This window comes from Corylus avellana, chromosome 1, assembly GCF_965113065.1.
Source record: "Corylus avellana chromosome 1, dhCorAvel1.hap1.2, whole genome shotgun sequence".
Lineage (NCBI taxonomy): Eukaryota > Viridiplantae > Streptophyta > Magnoliopsida > Fagales > Betulaceae > Corylus > Corylus avellana.
The window spans coordinates 44,248,593-44,259,264 of NC_142490.1; the positions used below are offsets into that span (position 1 = coordinate 44,248,593).

The 10,672-nt window shown below is 37.8% G+C and overlaps 1 protein-coding gene and 1 pseudogene across 1 annotated transcript; both read left to right on the forward strand.

The window, feature by feature from the left end:
* The first annotated feature begins 1,696 nt into the window (after positions 1 to 1,696).
* LOC132170454 (G-type lectin S-receptor-like serine/threonine-protein kinase At4g27290) lies at positions 1,697 to 6,059 on the forward strand. The gene is made up of 8 exons (XM_059581445.2): positions 1,697 to 1,725; positions 1,866 to 3,245; positions 3,614 to 3,739; positions 3,840 to 3,997; positions 4,261 to 4,471; positions 4,670 to 4,907; positions 4,996 to 5,146; positions 5,259 to 6,059. Exons 2-8 carry the CDS (start codon positions 1,964 to 1,966, stop codon positions 5,565 to 5,567), a joined length of 2,475 nt encoding a protein of 824 aa, XP_059437428.1. The 5' UTR covers positions 1,697 to 1,725; positions 1,866 to 1,963; the 3' UTR covers positions 5,568 to 6,059.
* Positions 6,060 to 6,494: 435 nt separating this feature from the next.
* Positions 6,495 to 10,449, forward strand: LOC132171400 (G-type lectin S-receptor-like serine/threonine-protein kinase RKS1; annotated as a pseudogene).
* The last annotated feature ends 223 nt before the right edge of the window (positions 10,450 to 10,672 follow it).

The following is a 10,672-nucleotide window of genomic DNA, read 5'->3' on the forward strand; positions in this document are numbered from 1 at the left end:
AGTAAACCTGTTGACTTTTAAGTTTTTGAGTCGAGTAGTATATCAAGATGATATAGTAATGCCTCATTTGGAAACTTTGGAGGTATTTCCCTCCTCAGAAGAGACTTAGGTTAAGTAAATCAAGATTTTATAGTAAAGATAATTGTTATTTCGCATTCTTCCATTATTTTTTAGCGTACTCGGCCGATGTGATATGCTCAATCTACCCTTAGATAATCTTAATAAAAAAGGAAAAATTCAAATGTGGATGGAGCACGCCACATCAGTTGAGTATGCTGAAAAAATGTTGGGAGAATGCAAAATAGCATGTCCCTATAGTAATGCCTCATTTGAAAACTCGAGGTATTTATCTCCTCTTAAGAGACTTATGTTATGAGTTTTCAAAATTAGTGTAAATGGTTTGGGAATATTTTGAAATGGAAGGTTCTTAAAGAGTTTTGGAAGAAGAGTCCCACATGGGAAAAAGAGAAATTAAAGTTGGCATTCAAAATGTCAAACTTACACCAAATTTGAATAACAAGCAATGCTTAGGTGTATGCACTTGTGTGTATATCCCTAGTAGAGCAGTGTGCATGTGCATTCAATGCTTGGTATTGTACTAGAGCATACACGTAAGTATATACAACTAAGTATTGTTTTTTTTGGATGGTCATCATCATACGATTTGGTATGGATTGTAGGATGCTTTAATGCTAAATTCAAACTATATATAGTCCACTAACTAGTTTTAATTTTTTTTTTTTTTTTTTTTTTAAAAAAAAAAATCTATCTTTTGTCTCCGAAAACATTTTGGGTTTGGTTTTGTTTTGCACAAAATGCAACCAAACTACAAAGGATTTATGGGCTCCATTATATTCTAGATAAGTGTTTGTTGTAACTCAGTGCGTACCAATTGATCAGAATTGGTGGGAACAAATAACTTTTTAAGAAAAGTGAAAATGTATAGTTGGATATTTTCTAGCCAAACTAGCTGGCATAGTTGGAATCTATTATCATAGGGTAGGAAGAAGTTGGTAGAGGCTGAAAGCAGCGACTTTGGTCAAATTGTTCTTCAAGATTGTGCTAACAATTAATTGGGTGGGTCGACAGGACTGTAGTTATTATTTTATTACCAAGTAGAATATTCTTTGTTCTAAGTATACACTGTGAATATAGAAAGGTAAGTTACACATTAAAAAGCGTCACGAGTGATTGATTAATATAGCATAGTTGAGTTAAACTCATAAGCTTAAACTTTTTGATTAAGGGTATCTCATCATGTCTCATTAGAAGATGTGAATTAATCTTCCTAAGAGTTTTAATTTAATTAGTACCTTTATAATCCACCCTCTACGTGGACTATTCATCTTCCCAATGATGCTCCGTACCAATCATTTTTCAATATAAAAATTTCAGAGAATTGCAGGGCAAGTGGTAGACTTGATGGGTGATTTGGACTTTTCAATATTAATTAATTTCTGTAATCAGATGGTGATATACTTTATCCTTGTTTAATTCTTACCACCAGTCATACAGCATTGAGAAAGTGTTTTTTTATTGGATAATGGGCAATGACCAGTGTCTTCAAAGTCATGGAAAAAGGAAAGCTAGCCACAGGTTCATTTTTTCAAACTTTGATCCTTCTCTGCTCCTTCCAATGTTTCCATATGCACAACTGTCACTCAACTATGAACTTTTCATATGAGCTGTTGGGTTGGTGAAAAGACTCGAGGAGAAACGAAGATGGTATTTATATACAGAACTCATAAGTTTTTCTTAGTTGTCTTCTTCACATTTAAAGAGGTATTTAGTCTTCCAGCAGAGGGCTGGGCCCAAGAGCTCCAACTGCTCCCCATTTTGACTAAGTCTTTGGCCTCCCTTTTCAGGTCAATTGCATATGCCTTCAAGTCTTCAACTTCACACTTCGAAAAAGTTTTGAGGACTGAGTTTTATTCTGGCAAGTAAATGAAAGATCAGGAAACATATGGAGATACTGAGAGATAGCATTTTGTTTCTGGGTATTTGCTGCTCTTTGATATCTTCATTTTTAGAAGTTTCAAATGCAGGGTACACCTTAGCTGCCACACAGTCCTTGAAAGATAACCAAACATTAGTTTCATCTGATCAGAAGTTTGAACTAGGCTTCTTCAGCCCTGGAAGTTCCAGTGATCGATATCTAGGAATCTGGTACAAGAATATCCCAGATAAGACAGTAGTTTGGGTGGCAAACAGAGACTGTCCTCTTCATAATTCTGAAGGTTTCTTAACATTAAGCGGAAATGGAAAGCTTCTTCTTATCAATGAAACTAGAAGCGTCGTGTGGTCTTCAAATACGTCACGAGCGCCAAGAAGTCCAGGTGCACAGCTTTTAGACTCTGGAAATTTTATTGTGAAAGATGTGGTGGGTGACAACTCTGAGAACTACTTATGGCAGAGCTTTGATTATCCATCTAATACTCTGTTGCCTGGCATGAAGCTTGGGTGGAACTTGAAAACTGGTTTGAATCGACATTTGAGCTCATGGAGAAGCTCAGATGATCCCTCTCCTGGAGATTACACCTATAGTGTGGATCCCCGTGGGCTTCCTCAGCTTGTTCTTCGAAAAGGATCAACTAAGCAGTTTAGAAGTGGTCCTTGGTATGGGGAACAATTTAGTGGTGATCGAGTTCTGACAGCAAACACAGTTTTCAAGCCCGTGTTTGTTTCTAATGCTGATGAAGTATATTATACATATGAAACCATGGACAACATTATCTCAAGGTTTGTGTTGGATCAATCTGGTTTAGTTCAGCATTTCTCATGGAATGATGGGCACCCTAGTTGGAACCTGCTATTCACAGTTCAAGGAGACCGCTGTGACCACTATGGCCTGTGTGGTAGTTATGGAAGTTGCGATATCATAGATACTGTAAAGTGTGAGTGCTTGAGGGGTTTTAGTCCCAGATCACCCCAGGAGTGGAAAATGCTTGATTGGTCAGGTGGATGTGTTCCAGATGATTCACATATTTGCAAAAACAGAGAGGGGTTTATTAAGTTGACAGGATTGAAACTGCCGGATGCATCACAATTTTCTGTAAACGTCAGTATGAGTATCAAAGATTGTGAGGCAGAATGCTTGAAGAACTGCTCTTGTGTGGCTTATGCTAAACTGGACATCAGAGGCACTGGCAATGGCTGTGTCACCTGGTTTGGAGAATTGATTGATACAAGAGAGGTTGCTAACTATGGGCAAGATCTCTATGTAAGAGTGGCAGCTTCAGAATTAGGTATGAATGCTTGGCCTTTAAAATTGCAGTTTAGCCTATAAAATAGCTCAGATTTTTTCACGTTTTCAAATCGCAATTTTAATAAAAATGCACTCCTAAACAATACAATTTCCACGATCTAGTTTAAAATCACACTTTTTATCTGCAGAATCGCAATGCCAATTAACATACTTTCTCTAATTACCCATGCTGCCATGGTAGAAACTTAGACCAAAGCACTGTGTTTGCCCAAGAAAGGCTCCAAAACAGCCCTGCTCTGATGTTATCTGGAGCTGGGATGAAGATCTTGTATTGTGACCATTTGTGTTTTAGTACTTAAATAGACAAGGAATCAATATTCTGTACAATTTTTCATTTCTTGTTGTTAGTGTCAAGTGCTCATAGGAGTAAGGAGAAGAAGCAAATGGTAGTTGCTGTGGCTGTACCAGTAGCTTTGGCAATGATCCTCTTGGCTTCAATTGGCTGTTTCTTTATTTGGAAGAGAATAAACGGAGGTAAATCCACAACACAAATTTGATTGTCCAATTGTAGTATTTTCATGGCAATTCCAGTCACTTATCATTTTTATTAAGTTATCTGCATTCTTGTAAATAGCCAGCAAGCCAAATGATCAAGTAAGCATTAGTGGAGCTCGAAACGAACACAATGACCTTGAGCTCCTGTTCCTTGAAATATCCACCATTGAAGCTGCCACTAACAACTTCTCTGCTACCAATAAGATTGGAGAAGGAGGATTTGGCCCTGTATACAAGGTAAGATATTATTTTGCAGCAAGCTTAAAGTCAATGTAAGCACTTTCCCGGGCACATTACTTGGGGTTATATATTTCGTCAAACGAGTTTCCAAATCTGTTATAGGGAAGAGATTTCATGTATGGATAGCTTGATGGATTATGATCGGACAATCATTTATCAGAGCAAGACAACCCTAAGGCTCACCCGACTTTCACTATCTTCTCTATGAAGATGGGATTTAGGTGACAATCTTATAACGTACATCCTTGTTATGATTGTAGGGTGAGCTACCATCAGGGCAAGAAATAGCAGTAAAGATGCTTGGAGAGAATTCTGGACAAGGCCTACAGGAGTTTAAGAGTGAGGTCATCTTGGTCTCCCAACTTCAGCATCGGAATCTTGTCAAGCTTCTAGGCTGTTGCATTCAAGGGGAACAAAGAATGTTAATCTATGAGTACATGCAGAACAGAAGTTTAGACTCCTTAATATTTGGTTGGTATCTCAAACATACACACTGTCACACACACTCATGCATATATGTATTTATGATAAAATTAATGTAGGATTGTGTTCACTTATTCTCTTTCATTTCTTTTCTTGTCCGATGAGTTTTATTTACAAGCTAGTTGTAAAGCCATTACATTTAAAACACTGGAAGTCAAATTGTATCTGAAGTAATGATTAATGCAGATGAAGCAAGGAGTTCTTCACTCAATTGGCAAAAGAGAAAAGACATTATTATCGGGATAGCTCGAGGACTTCTTTATCTTCATAGAGATTCAAGACTGAGAGTAATCCATAGGGATCTAAAAGCCAGCAATATTCTACTGGACAGTGATATGAATGCCAAAATTTCAGATTTTGGACTGGCAAGAATATTTGGTGGGGAGCAAACTGAAGCAAAAACCAAAAGAGTAGTTGGAACCTAGTAAGTAAATAGACACTTGCCTTAGATATATCTTTTTGGTATGTATATATGTTGCTGCTAATATCAATCTCTTTGGCAACCGATGTAGTGGCTATATGTCTCCAGAGTATGCCATAGACGGACAATATTCTTTGAAATCCGATGTCTTTAGCTTCGGTGTCATACTGTTGGAGATAGTCAGTGGCAAGAAAAACCGGGGGTTTTTTCATCCAGGCCATAAACTAAATCTCATTGGACATGTGAGTAGAAGAAAAATATGATTCTCTCCAATTTTTTAGAAGTGATTTTGACTAAACATAGAAATCTTGTTGTTGTTCTTTGAAATAACTATGAAAATTTAATTTGTTTTAGGCATGGAAACTTTGGAATGAAGGAAAGACCTTGGAATTGATGGATGTGATGCTGGAGAATCAATTCCCTGCCTCTGAAGCGCTAAGATGTATTCAAGTGGGTCTTTTGTGTGTTCAGCAGCGCCCAGAAGAGAGGCTGACAATGTCATCTGTGCTTTTGATTCTGGATAGCGAAACTGCATTGTTACCTCAACCTGGACCACCTGGATTTTATGCAGAAAGGTGCCTTCCAGATACAGACTCATCATCAGTGGGAAGAATTAATTCTGATTCAAATGAGATATCTGTTAAATTGTTAGAGGGTCGTTAGTGATATGCTTTGTGCTACTACTCTGTCCTAGAAGTTGGAAATACTTTTGTTTTTACTTTTTAGAAGTTGGAAATACTTTTGTCTTTTTATTTTTTATAATTAAAAGGGGTAGGCCAAGAGACTAATTGTGGCTATTTTACCTGAGCATGACTATAGTAGCACCTACCCTCTGGGAGCCGCACAGGAGAAACCTAAATGGTAGGAACCGCATGCGCTTCTTGAAGTTTGACTGAGCCATAACCTAACATAACAAAGTAAGATATACCAACCTACGCTTAGTTTAAGCGGCTTGTTAACATTGGCTATGAACTCCAAGAAAGCAACTCAAATTTTGACAAAAAAACAGAGTGATTATTTAATCTTTTATGTTCACTTTCTAATTCCACTAGGCAATGCAATGCTTATGTTCTGATACTGAATTTGAATTACTTTAGCATATCACAATTGCTGTTTACAAAAGTTTCTTGCTCATGATTGTTACTAGTCTGCTGATTTAACTACGAAGTCAGTAGAATTTGTCACTTGTTTACTGGATATTATTTGGGAAGGAAACATATTTGAAGAATTCCTACATTTAAGGAAGCCTCATTTGGTGCCGTTTTTGCAAATGAAAGTTCAACGGAGTTGAATAAAGTTTCCAGTTATTATTTGTTTAGCATTTGATGTATGCGGTGTCGAGTGTTGCATCTCCTCTAGAGTTGGGTGCGTTTTGGGAGTTCACTGTCGCTTTAGATGATGGATTTGGTGGACACTTCACACGTTTAAATGTCAAGTGGGCTGGACGACATATCTGACTCACATCATAGAAAGTCCACACACGCAATTGTAACTGACTAGCGAAGCAACACTAGTATTTATTAATCAACTTTTTGGTTCCAATCAATGGAGGGAGGCCAAGTCGTAAAAGAAAAAGAGTGAGCTTAAAAAATGGATGCTGATAAAATGTTCAAGTCTTTGATTCTGTTCATTCTCTTCTTCTTCATCCCATTTTGCACGTCCATTGACACCTTGAAACCAAACCAATCCATCAAGGGCGGTCAATATTTGATGTCCAAAGAAAAGAACTTCGCCTTAGGCTTCTTCAACCTGGGCATCTCTAGCTATTGGTATCTGGGTATTTGGTATTTTAAAGTGACAGTAAAAACTGTGGTGTGGGTTGCAAACAGGAACAATCCTATCAATCGCTCCTCTGGAGTTCTCTCAATCAGCCAGTATGGAAACCTTGTCCTCCGCGACGGCTCTAACCATCTTCTATGGACTACAAATGTTTCTGTCCAAGGAACAACCTCCAGCGTAGCTCAGCTTCAAGATTCAGGCAACCTTGTATTGGTCCAGGACAATAACAAGAACATGATATGGCAGAGCTTTGACTATATATCCTACAGATACTTTGCTTCCAGTTAAAGCCATGAAGGTTGGGTTGAATTGGAGAACAGGGATGCACTGGTTCTTAACATCTTGGAAATCACAAGATGACCCTGGAGCTGGGGACTACATCTATAAGCTAGATCCTGCTCGCTTTCCACAGTTCTTCTTGTATAAGGGTTCGACCCCATTATGGCGGACTGGTCCATAGCCATGGGTATTAGTGACAGAAAAAACCTTGTCTGATTATGAAGCCAATTTTGTTAGCAATCAGGAGGAGATATCTTACTCCTACTATCTTGATGACCCTTCAGTCCTCACAAGATTAGTGGTGGACAGCTCTGGAGTGCTCCAGCAACTGATGTGGAATGAAGGTGATCATCAATGGAAGGAACTCTGGTCGGCGCCTAAATACCGGTGTGACAAGTATGGGCAGTGTGGTAAGAATAGTATATGCAGTGCTGACAATATGAATAGGTTCGAGTGTACTTGTTTGCCAGGGTATGAGCCCAAGTCTCCGAAGGATTGGAGTCTCAGAAATGGTTCTGAGGGGTGTGTGAGGCAGCAGCCAGGGTTGTCGATGTGTAGGAATGGGGAAGGGTTTGCGAACATGGGGCGTGTGAGGATTCCTGATTCACCAGATGCATCTCAGCTTGACACGAGTATGAGTGGTGAAGAGTGCGAAAAGGGGTGCTTAAGGAATTGTTCTTGCACGGCTTTTATCACCTTAGATATTGATAGGAAGGGGATTGGTTGCTGGACATGGTATGGTGAATTGGTGGACGTTGCAGGGTATACAAATGGAGGGTTTGATCTAAATGTTCGTGTGAATGCGAGTGAATTAGGTATCCTTCTTTGCTTGCTTGAATTTTCAGTAGTTTTCGTTTGTCTTTTCACTTTCTGGATCATGGTTTACTTTTTTCCCTTCAGCCAATAATACAAAGAAGTCCAAAGGTTTTCTTGGCAAAAAGTGGGGGCTGGCTATTGCATTATCATCTGCTGCAGTGGCATTGTTTCTGTTATCCTTACTAGCCTATATATGGCTAATGAAGTAGAGGAAAGCAAAAGGTAAATAACATAATTAGCACAGTATTTATTATTCAGGAGTCTTCTGCAAGATGTTAGGTACATTAACTCGATTTCAAACTTGTATTAAGCAATTTCTCTCAATATGTTTTAAGGACAGTGAAGAGAAAATCACACAATCAATCGTTAAACTTTACTGCTACTACAGGCTCTTTGCAGGCCAATGAACTCGGAGATGGTAGTGGGCATCCTAATTTACTACTTTTTGATCTAAGACGTGGAAGCCACTGACAATTTCTCTCCGACCACCAAACTTGGGCAGGGTGGTTTTGGCTCTGTTTTTAAGGTACTGTTTCAACTATTTTCTAACATTGTCAATATCTTGCACATTTTTGTTTCTCTTTCACATCCAAATATTGTGTGTGAATAGGGTTATTGAGGCACAGCTAACCGATACACACAAGGAGTCCCTCCTATCTACAATGATTCTGATGCAGATAAATAGTGTTTGAATTTTGTATTTCAAAGAGTTTTATTTTAGCATTACTTTTTATCTTGTAAAGTTTATTTATACACGTGAAGTAGTGAAATTCTATAATCTCAAACACTATTTCTGGATCGAGCTCGTATTCTTCAAATATGAACTCATCTTGCCACTTTGCACAAAGGCAATGCCTCCATCTCAGAGTACTTTCAACGTGTCAAAATCTTATGCAGCATGCTTGCTGCTGCGGGGCAGTCTCTGACTGATGATGAATCACTTTCATTTTACTTGCTGGTTTAGGGTCAGATTTTGATCCCTTTGTGACTTCTATCATAACTAGAGTCATTACCATGAATATTGAAGAGCTCTACAATCATCTTCTTAGTCATGATGAAATGAGGATTGATCATCAAGTTTGAATCATGATTTCAGGGTCAATTATCTAATGGACAACCGATAGCTGTAAAAAGGCTGTCCAAAAGTTCAGGACAAGGAATAGAAGAATTCAAAAATGAAGTAATGTTGATTGCAAAACTTCAACACAGGAATCTTGTCAGAATCTTAGGTTGTTGCATTTAGGGAGAAGAAATGATGCTGATTTACGAGTACATGCCCAACCAAAGCTTGGACTTCTTTATTTTTGGTAAGTTTACGTTTTAAAAATCTATCGCCTTCATTTGCTGTATGTTCTGTTGTTATATATGATCTGTGTGTGTGAAAAACAATACAATTGAAGTACATAAAATCACATTCTTTAACATGATTTCAATCATTTTTTGAGTAGCTAGAGCAAATTTTTGTTGTAGATGATAGAAGAAGTTCATCCCTGAATTGGAGTAAACGCTTTGAAATCATCATGGGGATTGCACGCGGGGTTTTGTATCTTCATCAAGACTCAAGATTAAGAATTTTTCATAAGGATCTTAAAACAAGCAATGTTCTACTAGACGCTGAAATGAACCCCAAAATTTCAAATTTCGGTGTAGCCCGTATATTCAAAGGGGATCAAATTCAAGACAAGACAAGCAGAGTTGTAGGAACATAATAAGTATCAAATACAAACACACACAGACACAGTTGTAAGAAACGCACACATTGCACACAGATAAAAGAGAATTTAAGCACAACACAAACTTTAAGATTACCTTTCACACTAATCACATAAACCGATGTCAAGACGATCTTTGATGTTGTTCAAGTGCAGTGGTTACATGCCTCCAAAATATGCAGTATTTGGAAGATTTTCAACAAAATCCGATGTCTTTAGTTTTGGTGTCATATTATTGGAGATAGTTAGTGGCAGGAAGAATAGCAGTTCTTATTGAGAGCACCCTTCCCAAACTTTGATAGGGCATATAAGCATCATAAAACAAAAACCTTTACCATTTTCATTTATAATATAGTCTTTTATATATAATACTACGGACCACACAGGTCTGGGAACTGTGGAGAGAAGACAGAGCCCTGGATATAGTTGATTCATCAATAAATGAGTCCTATGTTTCCCATGAAGTCTAGAGATGCATTCAAGTTGGGCTTCTATGTGTGCAAGAAGATGCAATGGATCGACCAACTATGTCGACAGTTCTTCTCATGCTTAGTAGTGAAACAGCTACTCTTCCTTCTCCTAAACAGCCTGCTTTCATTTTCAGAAGACCTTCCAATGATTTTGATTCACTCGTAGGTGGAGGACCTTATTCTATAAATGAGGTGACAATAACTTATTTTGAAGCTCGCTGAAGGTAAATATGGATCGACCAACTATGTTAGTTTCATTTAAATTGCTTCATTTTCAGTTATTACTGCTGCCAACACTCTTACTAAAATGTTTCCAGGTAGGTACAAGCACCCTGACTTGGTCGCTTATCAAAAGATTCAGAAATTGAAGCTCCTGCTGCCTCTGTTCAGCTCCTCTGTGTTAAGTGTAGATAATATTATCTCATCATATATATATCTATATATATATATATATATAAGCCAAGTTTTGGCTTAGAGAATGTGTAGAATTGCGACACGTGTCCACAACTAGTCCTATTAAAAAGTACTTAGAATTGCAACACGTGGCATTTTAGATGTTAGCCTTTTAGTGAGACAATTAAAACATAGAGGTTTTATTTGTAATGTATTGAATTGTCTAAATGAAGAAAACAAAAGGTTTTTAAATTCTCTCTTTGTCTCTCTCTCTTTATCTAATTTTCTTTTCATCTTCTCTTGCTTTATGTTTATATCT

Excerpts from the sequence above, each read along its gene's own strand:
- LOC132170454 (XM_059581445.2), top strand. The coding sequence starts at position 1,964 with ATGGAGATACTGAGAGATAGCATTTTGTTTCTGGGTATTTGCTGCTCT. Across the intron at positions 3,246-3,613 it reads AGTGGCAGCTTCAGAATTAG|TGTCAAGTGCTCATAGGAGT; the intron begins GTATGAATGCTT and ends TCTTGTTGTTAG. Across the intron at positions 5,147-5,258 it reads AACTAAATCTCATTGGACAT|GCATGGAAACTTTGGAATGA; the intron begins GTGAGTAGAAGA and ends AATTTGTTTTAG.